Source organism: Adiantum capillus-veneris, chromosome 25, assembly GCF_014529385.1.
Source record: "Adiantum capillus-veneris isolate H3 chromosome 25, ASM1452938v2, whole genome shotgun sequence".
Classification (NCBI taxonomy): domain Eukaryota; kingdom Viridiplantae; phylum Streptophyta; class Polypodiopsida; order Polypodiales; family Pteridaceae; genus Adiantum; species Adiantum capillus-veneris.
This window is the reverse complement of record NC_140955.1, coordinates 137,249,611-137,265,431: the sequence shown is the minus strand read 5'-3', so window position 1 is coordinate 137,265,431 and position 15,821 is coordinate 137,249,611. Positions and strand designations below refer to the sequence as shown.

At 45.1% G+C, this 15,821-nt stretch overlaps 1 protein-coding gene across 1 annotated transcript in view; it reads right to left on the bottom strand.

Moving 5' to 3' along the window:
- Positions 1-15,821, bottom strand: part of LOC147425720 (uncharacterized) — a 28,962-nt gene that overhangs the window by 12,614 nt on the left and 527 nt on the right. Inside the window, exon 2 of the mRNA XM_086500729.1 lies at positions 14,226-15,705. Within this exon, the coding sequence (XP_086356855.1) occupies positions 14,226-15,495 (1,270 nt within the window). The 5' untranslated portion in view covers positions 15,496-15,705. The remainder of the gene's footprint in view (positions 1-14,225; positions 15,706-15,821) is intronic.

The window sequence follows — 15,821 nt, the reverse complement described above, 5'->3', positions numbered from 1 at the left end:
TTGCTTATATATTAACTTAGCAAAATTGCCCTACCTACTTTTGTTGGAAAGTCACTTAAAAATAATAAGTGAAAATAGGCTAAATGCACTGGAAAAGTCCCCTGACTGAATCTGATGGATTGTGAAGGGAATACTCATGATCATGTTGTGTGCAACCGGAGGATATGCATCTATGCTAAGTGACTGGGCATGCACGGTCTATGAATAGACTCACAAAAGTGCCAGATCACTGCTAATCTAAACTGACTGCACTGACTGAACCCTGCTGTGGTATAGCTTGTCCACGGACACATAGGGTTGGGATGTGTCACGTGACATCTAGACAAGCACAAGGCGAGACTTGTTACCAAAGGCTTTTCCCAGAAACCCGATGTAGACTACGAGGAGACCTTCACATCGACAGCACGTATGGCGACTATTCGGATTGTTTTTGCCCTTGCTACCCTTAACGGGTGGCCGGTTTTTCAGATGGATGTGGTTTCCGTGGTTTCGGCATTCCTTCCTTTACTCTCAAAGGACAGCAATATGATGTAGATGCAAGTGCTAGTGATTGGCATGTTCCTATGGTCAATCACATCACTGTTAATAGAGAAATAAATAAGTGTCTTTCTGCTTACTTGATTTTTGTCAAAAATTGAGAGATGAGTGCTGAAAATGTCTTGTCTAACTTAGATAATGATCGGCTAACTTTTCTTAATCAATATAAGGATTGTTGTAGTGAAACTCTTCAAGGTGAATTACCTCCTAGAAGACCGAAAGATCATCGTATTGATTTAATTCCAGGCAGTTCACCCCCAAATCAGTCACCTTACCGAGTTAGTCTCTTACAACAAGAAATTCTCAAGAAGTAAATGAACTTTTTGAGAAGGGTCATGTTCGACCTAGCACTTCTCCTTACTGTTCACCAGTCTTGCTTGTTCAAAAGAAAGACTGCACTTTCCGAATGTGCATCGACTATTGTTCTCTAAACATGTCACGTGACACATCCAACCCTTTGTGTCCGTGGACAAGCTACAGCAGGATCAGGGTTCAGTTCAGTCAAGTCGGTCTAAAATAGGAAGTGATCTGGCACTTTTGTGAGTCTGTTCGCAGACCGTGCATGTCCAGACACTTAGATTAGATGCATATCCTCTGGTTGCACATAGCATGACCATCAGATTTCAGTCAGAACCCATCAGTAGCATTTTTATAGTGCATAGCCTATTTCCCCTATTTTTGACATTTTTCACTTATTATTTTTAAGTCACTTTTGTTGGAAAGTAGGTAGGGCAATTTTGCTTAGTTTGTATAAATAAAAACCTAGCGCTAGCACTTTCTGGCAGAAGAGGCAGCAGGAGCGCCTTGCTCAACAGGCAACTTCTCAGCAAGACCAACACCAACAGTAGCCCTAGCGTTTTCAGCCATCTGAGGACCTAGCGTTTTCGCATCAGATCAGCCTTGGCGTTTTGTGCACAGCAGATCAGCCCCGGCGTCATCACAACACAGCAAATCAGCCTAGCGTTTTGCATTTGCAAAACAACCGGCGACAGCAGCAGAAGACCATTTCAGCCCTAGCGTTTTTGAATCTGCATCATACTGTCACCAGCGTGTGACTACTATCTATCCTTTTTGTTGATTTCTTTCTTATTATCTATTTACTTTCACTTTTTGGAAACACCCCTCGGGAAATCTAACTGCCCTGCATTGCATAGCTAGTGTGGAACTGTCCAGAGGGAGTCCAGGCCTGAGGGCAAGAGAGCACTAAGGTTGGACAAGGACTATGGTTAGCCAAGTGGGGTCATTGACTAGCCAAAGTGGAATCCTTTGCTACAGAGGCTACATTTCAGTTTTGGATGTCGCCGCAGTGTACAAAGAGGGTCGGATGACCTAGAAAGATGCAATGGCATCATCTCCTAAAATTTAGGGAACTGCTATTTTGGGACCTGAAAATGTGTTGGCGTCATTACCTCCGGAATGACAAAGGGAACATTTTCTTACTCTGCCGTGAAGTCAACTGGGCAACCGGTTGGGATATTTTTAGGCGGCAACCCCGAAACGGGAAAATGCTTGTAAATGTGCCAAGTGGCACATTCTGGTGCACTTGCCTTATGCAACAAGAAGTGGCGCTGAATTTGAAGAGGGGAGAGCCTCATTTTCAGATTTTTGTCACAGGTTAAGAGCTATGGAGTGCTTGCTTTCCCTCTTATGCACAGTGCGGTGCCAGGAGTGATGCCCTGCACGCTACGCACTGCCCTCTCTCTCCCCTTTGGCAGTATGTTATGCCCCTCAAGTGGGCTCTTCATTTGACCAATGTACAGTTGTGTGGTTTCATGCGCGATTGCCAAGGCAAGAGCCTCTTGCACAGGTACTGGATTAGCTAGCGGCTAATCCCCCCGCAGGTACAGGTGAATTCGGAGAGGTTTCACGCCAGAAATCTCGTCCGATTCAAAGGGCAAGTAGCCCTACAGGTGCAGGAGCTCGAGGACTTGCTACGGATGCGACCGGCACGCGAAACGGAGCCCGAAACAGCGAATTACAGCCTGCTGTGTATTTTTGCAGGTTTAGGGTTTTGGCCCTAAACGGACCCTAATACCCCCAGGAGGTTCGGGGACGCAAGGGGACCGCTGTACAGGCGATCTGGCGCATTTTCAGGGCTGAAAACAGAGAATTCAGCGTGCTGCAGATTCTCGCCAGGTTTTGCAAAGTGCCCGTATGCGTCGGGAAAGTCGGTCAATGCGTGGGAATACTGACCGTGAAGGGTTCTCTAGTACAGTTATGCTGCCGAAATCGGGCTGGAACAGTGGAAATTCAGCCGAGTTTGTGCAGGGCAGCTTGTAGGGAACCACAGCGTTTATTCCCTCTTTTGAACAATAAAGAAATACCGAAAGGGGCGCCTAAGTTAGGGGCCAATCTGGTGTCTGTCTACTCATACAGGTGCAATCTAGCAGCCTGTATCCCTCTCCCCTTTGTTGTGTCTTGAAAGTACAGGTAAAATAGACGACTAATAATGGGTGAAAGCTAAATCAAGGTTTAAAGTAAAGTCTACCGCCCTTTTTGGATTGAACAGGCCGGTTACATGGTTCCATCGACGGGATTAAATCACTTTTTCCCATAGAAGTGAGCCTTGGTCAGTTTTGGACTTGAAGACACAGGGGATCATAGACCAGACATAGGGAATTGCAATTATGGCTGACAGACCAGATGATGTGACTGAAGAGGTTTCCTCTTCACAGGGTCAACAGACACATGAAGTGGGTGAGTCCTCAAGACCACCACAGACTGATGATGATATATTCAGGACCCAGTTGGCTACTGCTATGGCTATGTTCACACAAGTAATGCAGAACCCAAGGTTTTTAGCCTTTCTGCAACCTCCTGTTCCGTCTCAGCAAGTTGGGTCATTGGATCATATTCAAAAGCCTGTTAAGGCTCGAGCACAGGTGATTCATACCGCACAGTCAATGGAAACACCTGTACACTTGACGGAGAACATGCAGTCTCCACAACGTATGCCTAAGGTGCAAGAACAGGTGGCTGAGATGCCAGTCTTTCAGGCTGTACCAGTTCAGCCTGCCACCTTTCAGCAGCCTATAGATGGTTCTAATGGGCAGGGAAGCAACTTACAGGCTATGCAACAGGTCTTCCCACCACCTTCAGTACACCCTGGCTATTTTGGAGGTGGATCGGTATTCCAGAGCATGGCTGGTCATGCACCTGGAAATCAGTTTTATACGCCAGGAACAGTGTTTGGGGGTGCTCAAACGATGATGCCTAACCCCATGTACAGTGTCATGGGTATGCAACCAGGGTTTCAAAGCACTCAGGGACAATTTGGGATGCCACAAGCAAATTTTGGTATGGCTGGAATTACAAATCAGCAGCCAAATATGGCATTTCCAGGTCAAGTTAATAGCGGCCAAGGAACACAGATGAACCCTAATAGTGTTCCCATGTTTCAGTCACTTCCATATGACAATTTAACGCCGCTGGAGAGGCCAACTCCGTACAAAGAAGGTGGCAAAGGAGTGTCATTCACGACCTTTACAGGGTTTGATGACAGGAAGAAGGCTCTTTCATTCCTCCAGCAGTTTGACAAGGCCTATGCAGGGGGAAACTTTACAGAGGCTTCAAAGGTCCGCAAGGCAGCCACTTTCTTGACAGGGAATGCGGGACAATGGTGGACAACTTTATTGCTTCAAGGGCAAGCTCCGTCCACATGGATTTACTTCAAGCAGATTTTTGCAGCAGCATGGTTATCTGATGATTTCGAAGCAGATGTCATGACAGAATGGCACCAGCTTAATGCTGCCACTTGCAGAAATCTGGATGATTACAATCGGAAGTTTTGGAAAGCTCTACTTCCAGTAACTTCCTATAGGTTTGTGCCATTGACAGAACAGATTGAAAAATACTGTTGTGGCCTACCCAAAGGATTGAGAAAATACTGCACGAAGACAAAAGTCACTACTTTGACGCAGCTCATCGAGGTAGCAAACACTAGCAATGGTTTGCTCAAGGGAGAAGATTGTGAATTTAACACTGGCGTCAAGGCAGGATCAGGCAAGAAAAATTCAGCCAAGAAGCACGTTCCCAATGAGGCTCCTAAAGGGACTCAGGAGTCAGCCAATGCAGGGAAAGACAAAGCTACGGCTGAATCAGAAAAAGGACCAGCAAAGAAATGGAAAAGACGTTTTCCTCGCAAGTCAGAAGAGCAAAAGAAGGTCCTGAGGACAGAGAACAAATGCTTTATATGTGAGCAGCCTGGCCACATTGCTTACAACTGTCCTACAAAGAAAAGGCCAGCTGATTCTGAAGACAAGGAGGACAGGAAAGGAAAGAAGCCCATGGCTGGTCTAGTGCCAGATATGGTGGGCGACAAGCCAAATTCAGATGCAAGTGAGCTTTGCAGAGCATGGGGAAAGGTTAGGGATCAAACAGTGCTTATCTTCTTTGATCCAGGTGCCAAAGCCAACTTCATTTCCCCAGAATTGGCTTCAAAGTTGGGAATCAGACCTGAAGAGATGGGGTATACAGCAGAGGCAGGTTTGGCATGTCCTGGCCATACAGAGGCTGTGACACCCATCATTGGAAAGTTGCGTCTACATATCCAGTCCTATGTAGATGCTGAAGAATTTTACATCATGCCACTGGACGGATGTGATGTGTTGTTAGGTATTCCTTAGTTGTTTCGTGTACAGGGAATCATGGATGCCTACAACAAAAAGATCACTGTACAGAGCAGGGGAAAGACTCATATTCTGGATGTAAAGCTTAAAGGGGAGTCTATTTCTACTGTATCAGCTTCTGCTATTACTTCTGTAATGAAAAAGCATCTTTCTGCGTACTTGGTTTTTGCACGTGAAGTGTCAGATTGTGATGAATCAAATTTATCTGTGCTAGATAAAGAAAGGTCAATGTTTTTACAACAGTATAGTGACTGTTTTTCCGATTCATTACCGTCTCAATTACCGCCAGAGAGACCCGAGGACCATGCGATAGATTTGGTGCCAGGCTGTAGCCCACCAAATAAGCCTCCGTACAGAGTTAGTGCGGCTCAACAGAAAGAGATAATGGGCCAAGTACAGGAGTTGTTAGAAAAGGGGCTGATTCAGCCCAGTTCATCTCCATTCTGTTCTCCAGTGTTGTTGGTGCAGAAAAAGGATGGCTCATGGCGTATGTGCATCGACTACCGTGCACTGAACAAGAATATCATCAAGAATAGGTTCCCTATACCTAGAATTGATGATATTATGGACAAATTAGAAGGAGCAGCTATGTTTAGCAGGATAGATCTAAAGAGTGGGTACCATCAGATCCGCATTAGATCAGAGGATGTGCACAAGACTGCTTTTAGAACAACGTTTGGTCTTTACGAATTTTTAGTGATGCCCTTTGGTCTCACAAATGCTCCTGCTACGTTCAATAGAATGATGGACAGAATTTTCCGTCCACACCAGCAGTTTGTTGGTACGTTCTTTGATGACATGATAGTCTATTCAAAGAATGAAGAGGAGCATAGGCATCACTTGGCCATTGTGTTCAAAGAGCTACGCAGTCATAGGTTGCTCATCAATGCAAAGAAAAGTGAGTTTTTTCTGGAAGAGATTCACTTTCTGGGACACATTGTCTCAAGGGATGGTGTCAGAATGGATCCTGCAAAAGTTGAAGCGATCAAGTCATGGCCAAATTTGAAGATGGTGCATGATGTCCGAAGCTTTTTGGGACTATGCTCCTATTACAGAAGGTTTATCCGAAATTTCGCTGAGATTGCTTCACCTTTACATGCTCTTCAAAAGAAGGCAGTCACCTTCAGATGGACACAGAAAGAGATTTCAGCTTTTAATCTCTTAAAGGAAAAGATGACTTCAGATCCAGTCATTGTGTTGCCAGATCTTAGGAAGTCATTTGTGGTCCAGTGCGACGCCTGCGGTAGTAGCATTGGTGCTGTGCTAATGCAAGATGGCAGGGTAGTAGCCTATGAGAGCAGAATTTTGCAAGGGCCAGAGATGACCATGCAGGTCAGAGATGACCTGCATGGTCTATGAGAAAGAGTTACTGGCTGTGATTCATGCGCTCTTAAGTTGGAAACACTACCTGCTAGGTGCAGATTTCGTTGTCCAGACGGATCATCAGACCTTGCGATACTTCTTGACACAAACAAAGTTATCTGAAAAGCATATGCGATGGGCAAATATTTTGTCCATGTTCCATTTTCAGATTGTGCATGTGGAAGGCAAGAAGAACGTTGTGGCTGATGCCTTGTCAAGGAAGCCACAAATTTCAGCTGTGTCGATTCCTTATCATCATGAACTTGATGATATGAGAGAACAGTATGCAAATGATGAAGATTTTGCAAGGGTCTTCGAGCAACTAATGGATGGACAACGTCATGAACACTATCTTCTTAAAGACGGGTTCATGATGATACATGGCAGATTGTGTGTCACAAAGCCATTGCGACGCAAAGTTATGGAAGAGAGTCATGTCCCACCGTATGCAGGGCATCGTGGTATCGATGCTACAGTTAAAGCGGTAGAGACATTCTTCTATTGGCCTACATTGAGAAGGGATGTGGATGCCTTTGTGCGAGAATGCCTAATATGCCAAAAGGTCAAGTTTGACAGGCAAAAGGCACCAGGGTTATTGCAACCACTACCTATTCCAGATAAACCATGGGAAAGTATTGCTATGGATTTTATCTTTGATCTTCCGAGAACGCAGACAGGAAATGATGGTATTTGGACCATTATTTGCAGATTCAGCAAACAGGCTCATTTTATTCCTGTCAGGAAGAAGATAAAGCCAGATCAGATGGCACGCTTGTTTATGAGCAATATTTTCAAGTATCATGGCATGCCACAGTCGATTATTAGCGACCGTGATCCACGCATGACAAGTTTGTTCTGGAGAGGCTTGTTTGAGAATATGGGTACCACGCTCAAATTCTCTTCGTCATTTCATCCTCAAACAGATGGGCAGTCAGAAGAGGCAAATTCTACTGTCCTAGATCTGCTGAAGTGCTATACGTGGACGGCAAGAGCAAGAACAGAGGGAAGCTTCACACGTGCAAGAAGCATGGGAAGCCATGGAAGAGGCCCATGATTTCGAGCGACGCGAAAGGATGCCCGAGACTAGCATCCCCAGAGGTAGAAGTAGAAGCAACCGGAGCATAGGGCAAGAGACGAGTGGCACAAACCGGGGGAGAGGATAATAGCAGGGAAAGGGAGAAATTTACTTGTATAAATCTTGACAGAAACAACAAAATATGTAAAGTTTTGAAACAATGAAAATGTACATTTTTGAAACATTGTTTGACCCCCACAAAATGTCTCTGCATTAGTCATTTTGAAGAGTACATCATGGTTTGCATGATAGTTGAAGGTGGCAAGAAAGTTCCTCCCATACTGCATACAAAGGACAAGATATTTGAAGCAGATAAGTATGTTCAAGACATGGATGAAATGTACAAGAAGGTCAAAGTGGCCTTAGAAAGGACTCAGGCAAAGCAAAAGAAAGCAGCTGATCGTCACCGTCGTGAAGTGGTATATTCACTTGGTGATTGGGTGCTTTTACGCTTTGAAAAGGCAAGGTTAAAGAAGATGAAGGGCAAGGAAAGACTGTTTCCAAAGCTCAGCATGCGTTACTATGGGCCTTTTCAAGTATGCGACATAATCAGTGATGTTGCATATAGGCTGAAATTGCCTGACAGTTGGAAGATTCACAATGCGTTTCATGTGAGTCTTCTCAGACCCTATGTGGGTGATGTGCCAGAAGATATGCCAGCTGAAGATCAGCCGGAAGTCGAGGAACTTGACGAGATCTTGGTCCCTGAACAGATTTTGGCACACAAAGAAAGGAAAGTGAAAGGCAAGGTTGCTAGGCGTTACTTGGTAAAGTTCAGAAACTATCCACCAATGGATGCTAAGTGGATGGAAGAAGGTGAACTTGCAGAGTCACCAACTATGTTATCACTTTACCTGGAAGCCTTCGATTTGCAACCTACCTTGACCCCTTGAGTTTCAAAGCTACATGGATTGTCAGTGTGACAATGGCTTCTGAAACAAATGATGTACATGGTATTTAAAGTGAGCTCAAATCAGATACCTGTTACATGAATGTTAGAGCTGTACAGATTGTCAGTTTGGCAATTGCTCTTATGGAATGTCCAAAAGTTTGGTTAGTGCTATAGAAGTGAGTATTTCTTGTCAGTTTGTCAAGGATACAGTGATTGCTTCTATTGAAGAGTACATGTGTAACTGCATTCTTAAACTGTCGGTTTGGGTATGCTCGAAAGTGTTACGGGATCCAACGTGTACTATAAGACAGTGGCAAAATGTGCAGCTACCATTTTGTCATTGGAAAGTTAGTGACTCAAAGCAATGGCAGAGTGCGAAGCTACCACTATGTCATTGGGACAGGGTTCACACGCAGGCAATACATGAGTCAACAAGGTGTTGAATACAGCAGGGTTGACAATGAGCATGTATGTGTCGTACATGTGTTGACAGGTGTTGAATACATCAATGTTGACTAGGAGCTTGTACGACATAGATGCAAACGAGGACGTTTGAGATTTCAAGAGGGGGGTATGTCACCAGCGTGTGACTACTATCTATCCTTTTTGTTGATTTCTTTCTTATTATCTATTTACTTTCACTATTTGGAAACACCCCTCGGGAAATCTAACTGCCCTGCATTGCATAGCTAGTGTGGAACTGTCCAGAGGGAGTCCAGGCCTGAGGGCAAGAGAGCACTAAGGTTGGACAAGGACTATGGTTAGCCAAGTGGGGTCATTGACTAGCCAAAGTGGAATCCTTTGCTACAGAGGCTACATTTCAGTTTTGGATGTCGCCGCAGTGTACAAAGAGGGTCGGATGACCTAGAAAGATGCAATGGCATCATCTCCTAAAATTTAGGGAACTGCTATTTTGGGACCTGAAAATGTGTTGGCGTCATTACCTCCGGAATGACAAAGGGAACATTTTCTTACTCTGCCGTGAAGTCAACTGGGCAACCGGTTGGGATATTTTTAGGCGGCAACCCCGAAACGGGAAAATGCTTGTAAATGTGCCAAGTGGCACATTCTGGTGCACTTGCCTTATGCAACAAGAAGTGGCGCTGAATTTGAAGAGGGGAGAGCCTCATTTTCAGATTTTTGTCACAGGTTAAGAGCTATGGAGTGCTTGCTTTCCCTCTTATGCACAGTGCGGTGCCAGGAGTGATGCCCTGCACGCTACGCACTGCCCTCTCTCTCCCCTTTGGCAGTATGTTATGCCCCTCAAGTGGGCTCTTCATTTGACCAATGTACAGTTGTGTGGGTTCATGCGCGATTGCCGAGGCAAGAGCCTCTTGCACAGGTACTGGATTAGCTAGCGGCTAATCCCCCCGCAAGTACAGGTGAATTCGGAGAGGTTTCACGCCAGAAATCTCGTCCGATTCAAAGGGCAAGTAGCCCTACAGGTGCAGGAGCACGAGGACTTGCTACGGATGCGACCGGCACGCGAAACGGAGCCCGAAACAGCGAATTACAGCCTGCTGTGTATTTTTGCAGGTTTAGGGTTTTGGCCCTAAACGGACCCTAATACCCCCAGGAGGTTCGGGGACGCAAGGGGACCGCTGTACAGGCGATCTGGCGCATTTCCAGGGCTGAAAACAGAGAATTCAGCGTGCTGCAGATTCTCGCCAGGTTTTGCAAAGTGCCCGTATGCGTCGGGAAAGTCGGTCAATGCGTGGGAATACTGACCGTGAAGGGTTCTAGTACAGTTATGCTGCCGAAATCGGGCTGGAACAGTGGAAATTCAGCCGAGTTTGTGCAGGGCAGCTTGTAGGGAACCACAGCGTTTATTCCCTCTTTTGAACAATAAAGAAATACCGAAAGGGGCGCCTAAGTTAGGGGCCAATCTGGTGTCTGTCTACTCATACAGGTGCAATCTAGCAGCCTGTATCCCTCTCCCCTTTGTTGTGTCTTGAAAGTACAGGTAAAATAGACGACTAATAATGGGTGAAAGCTAAATCAAGGTTTAAAGTAAAGTCTACCGCCCTTTTTGGATTGAACAGGCCGGTTACACATACCCCAGCATTTTGCAGATTCACCGCGACGGAACATCAAGAAACCCCAGCGTTTTCAGTTTTCAGCCTTGAGACATTGCAGAACAAGTCCCAAACCTCGCAGAGTTCACTTCCCGAAGCAGTTCCTCGCCGCACGGTCAGTTTCCGTGAGGTTTACAGTTTCAGCCCGGAAAACGCAGATTTCAGCATCTGCGTTTTCAGCACGTCGTCGTCGCATCGTCGCCATCGACATCATCACTGACATAGAGTCGAAATTCAGCATATAAAGATTTGCAGATTTCAGCCCTTAGCGTTTTCAGTTTTCAGCCCGTCTCGTCGTCATCCTCATCGTCGTCGACATCGTCGGCAAGTCTAAGCATTGTAGAGATATGTGCAATCATAAGTAGACCGCTCTCGCCATAGAGAGTGGGGCATTCGGAGGAGGGTTTGACAACATCTCTGGTGTCGTATTCTCTTCTCTATCTCTCAGTCTCAGCACCTTCATTCACAGTGTCCATTCACTTTGTTTGTGTCCATTGCACTCTCACTAAAGGAACGGAAGGCTCTCCCTTCCGTAAGTAAAAGGAACCCTTGAGCACAGTTCGGAGCACTCATCTTGAGCAAAGTTCAAACATTCATTCTGCTGCACCTTACAAAACAAGATTACGATCAAGAATAGATTTCTGATTCCTAGATTTCTGATTACGATCAAGAATAGATTTCCGATTTCCGATTACGATCAAGAATAGATAATATCTTAGATAAATTACAAGGGGCACAAAGTTTCGGTCGCATAGATCTTAAGAGCGGCTACCATCAGATCCGTATTGCTGAAGACATACATAAGACTGCATTTCGAACAACCTTCGGATTGTACGAGTTTCTAGTAATCCCTTTCGGCCTTACTAACGCTCCAACAACTTTCAATCAAATGATGGACCGAATTTTTCGTCCTCGTCACTAGTTCATAGGAATCTTCATTGATGACATTCTAGTCTTCTCTCACACAGAGGAGGAACACAAACAACATCTACAGATTGTGTCGAAGAATTGCAAAGGCTAGAGAGTGGAAGAGAGATCGCTAAAAGAGAAAGGGAGTTGCTGAAATCTGCAAAACACACAAACAAAGAGATCGTCGACTCGTGAGATGCTAGGGAGAGAGAGTGCACGAGAAAACATGAGAGAGAAATGAGTCCACAAAACACTGGCAATCTGCAAAATACTAGAATGTAATAGGGACATTCCACATTTGCCTGACCCACAGATAAAGTTGATACGACTCAAACAAAATTATTTCTTTTTTTATTTTTTTATTTTTATTTTTTTGGGGGATCCAGGGGACAAGGGGGCTAATCAATATGCCACATCATCTAAAAACGACACTAAATTGGCCAGAGGACCAAATCTAATCCACGACTGGACACATACAAGGAAAACTGCAAACATAGCAGACTCTGACCCCGAGAAACCCTAAGAACAAGGGTCCTACCTCATGCTAGCCCTACCTCATGCTAGCCTATCAGGACGGTGCATACATGGCTCGTACTGCCGGAAAAGGACCTCAAATGCAGCAAAGCATAGCCATAAAACAATCAACTTCCTAAAAGGCTCAACTATTCCAATGAGATACTCGAGCCACCACAATGTAGATCACTCCATGAAATTGCTCCCAAACCAAATGAAAAGGTGTAACATGCAGTCGCACGTCGTCTATTCGGATCTCCACCGCAACCTGAATCACTTCATCCTCAAAGAGTGATCTTGAAGTCGATACCTCCAACAATATACCTAGTGCTACCAACAACTAAGACTGTTTCAAATACCACAAGATCCAAAGAGGCTGCTCCATATGTGACCTGGGGGCCTTTGCATAAATGAATTGAGAAACTGATTTCAAAACCGGTGTTCAACAACCAAATGAGAGAATGAACCAAATTTTGATAATTCGTACCATAAACTATAATTAAGGGGTCATACAGAGACAAGACCCATCGAAATCAGTCTCCACTCGGTCACACCAAATGACCCCAGCAACGCTTTGACATAGCGCTGCTAAATAAGAAAGATGCCCCTCTCTGTCTACCACATCTCTAGTCCAACAAATCCATGAAGCAAGGTGAGATCAGTCATCTCAAACTCCTTTGCCAAGGTCTGCAAATATGTGGATCATGGCTACTTGTAATCACAAAATCATCCATATAGAGGATAACAAGTGTCACCAGTCCTCCCTCTCTATAAAGATATAAATCTAGGTTTGCAGAAGAACAATGTAAGGAACGTCTTAGTAAGAAAGAATCCATCTTCTGGTACTACGCTCAAAGCCTCAAGGAGCTTGTTTCAAGCCATGGAGAGCCTTCCACACCCTGTCAACTTTTGTCACTCGATCCTAGAACTGTGAATCCTTGAGGTTGCTCCACATACACCTCCGCAAAGCTACCATTGAGGAAGGCCGACTTAACATCCATCTAAAACACGGGCCATCGATAATGGGCTGCTAGAGCTAGGCGATAGGGTCCAGGGAGTAGGGTGTGCAGGGAGAAGAGAGGGGTTAGAGGAAGAATTTAAGAAACACTAGCTCGCTGCCAACAAAACACCCCCAATCGTGTCAATAAAAGCCTAAAAAGGGCAAAGGATGCACATGTATATATGTGCCCCACACAGTTGCCCTACTATCAACTCTAGCAATAACCCACAACAGGTCATAAATGACAAACAGAACAAAAATATCAGTAGCAATGCCAGCGATCAGGCACGCTCCAAACATGGCTGAACTAACTTACATGAGACACACCAGGCATGGGCAAAGCCAACAAACAGACTTCACTCCCACATAGCTCCTCGGAGATACAAGAGGGAGGCTATGGGGGAATACAAGAGATAATAAACTCTAACAAGCTCACGATGCCCCATTTCTCCATGTCTTTTTCACATGAGACGCATAATTTTGGGACCGGTCAGGGGGGGGGGGGGGGGGGGGGGGGGGGGGGGGGGGGATGGATGGATGGTCTCGTCTGTGGAGAAAGAAAAGAAAAAGATCACCTCGCACAAGGAGTCTAAGCCATGAGCTGCTGCGAATCAAAGAGAGACTACTGAAAGAACAGGTACAAGATGCAACAGACACACATGGCATGGAGAAGAATGTGGCTATCACAGCACCCAAGGTATTTGATACTATATATCAACGCCATTGTAGAGATAAAGAAAGATACTACACAATGCCCATAGCATAGAGTCAAGGGTTGGTCTCTTATTGAGCCAAAAGCACCTCCATGGCTAAACTACCCACGACTATCACCAGCCAAGGCTTACCATGCCTCATTTCTCTATGTTCTTTTGCACAGCAATAATCGTTTATTTTGCCAAATCTTTTCTTTAATGGTCTGTTCAGACAACATATAGGCAGGGAGCATCCATGAAGCCATAAAATACGATCATAAAGTCCTTCAACCACCTCATTTAAGATCAAAAGTTGTGGAAACCTGAGCAACAGAGCACTGCCTACATCCTGATCCAGACTTCCATCCCAAACCACAAAAGTAAACTACTCTATGCCAACCTGTACTTTTAGCTTTCACCGATCAAAAGCCTCAGTAATACTAATTACCTGCTAAGAGGCTCACTACACAAACCACATGTTGTTAGACACATGGCACACACACACAAGACAACAATAAGAAAACATCTCAACCTCACCATACCTTTCTTACTCTCCCATTTCGCACCACTTGCACTCTCGTACCTCCGACAAGCGAAAGGGTTGAATAGCTCTTCAGTTGTTGCTTTACCATCAAAAGAGATTCTAGGTGTCATTGATTTGCTAGGATACCTTTTAGAGCTATGCATCCTTGATAAAGAAGGCAATCCAATGGCAAATTCTGTCTTTGAGAGACCAGCCTTACCTTCACTTGCAAAAGAAGCTGAATATCTAGATGATCTTTTAACAGAATCTCTAAGGACTTCATCATCAATGTGTCTTGTACTTGAAATATGCCTCCTAATGTAATCTTCATCTAGCTGTGCTGAAAGACAGCTTTCTAGCGATGACATTGGCTTCTGTCCTCCTGCAAGACTTCTCTTCCTGAATCCTTTACTTCTACCATACTTGTTCGGAGTCCTGCTTTTTCTTGAGCTACTTCCCCTACTTCTTTCACCTTGCTGAACAAGGAGACTCTCTGTATCCAGAACAAAAACACCTTCCGAAACATCCCAAAAGCCTGGCATCCAAGATCCAAACACACAACCCTCACTTTGGTTTGCTGTGCTTGAGCTGTCTAAGGCATCTTTCATACGCTTTCCTGCACATCCATCTTGATGCGACTGTCCACCTCTTCGGGTTTTCCCATCAAGACTGTCATTTGCCCGTTTTCCAGAAGTTGACCTTAACAAGATTTGATGGGAAAAATCCTCTGAAGGTTGTCCCTTCCCATCCTTTTCCATTGTGTCCCTTTCGAGCCCGTATCCATCACTCTGTAAACTGCTTGCAGCGCTTATACTTAATCGTTTACGATAGAGACTATCCCTGGGACTTTCATCTTGGGGAGTTGTCTCAAGCTCGTTGTCATCCAGTTGCACGCCTGATCCATCGTGCGAATGGTTGACATCCCCAGAATCTGAGCAGATTTCACATCCATTTGCATCATTGCAAGTATGACCTTCCCTACTCAATGTCCTGTCTCCTTCCCCTCCCATAACTTTGTTCCCGGCACGGTTCTCCATAAGGTTGCCAGTGCTCTTAGGCCGAACCCAGTAAGGACTCCCCTTACCACAAATTGATTTGCCAACTTGACGTTTTCCTGAGGAGGAGAAACGGCGATAATGGCCTCTGCTTGAGGGCAAGTTTGGTGATGGTCCTGCACCACCATCATCTTCAGCTTCATCTGCTGATGACCCTTTAGGTTTTTGTGCATTTTGCCATCTTCTTGCGAGGTACCCTGATCCAGCAGCTGCCAAAAGGATCCAAACCTCCATGTTGGAGATTTGATTAGTGTGGAAATTGACCTCTTGTCAGCAAAAGCCGGTAGTACTGGTGAGAATGTAGCCTTTCCTTATCATCTCTCACGTGTATTGCACGACATTAGGCTGTCAAGATGGCTGAAGCATAAACAGACTCTGCCACACAATCCAATTTGATCGCAAGGCGACACCCAATCTGCCAAATATATGCTGAACCACTTTGCCCTGTATGGCAGAGTGTATCACAACATTAACGATGTGGTATGAAGGCATATCAGGGGTTTAGCCACTGTAGCGCAATGGAGATGCCACACTATCTAATCCCTGTTGAATAACCAGCA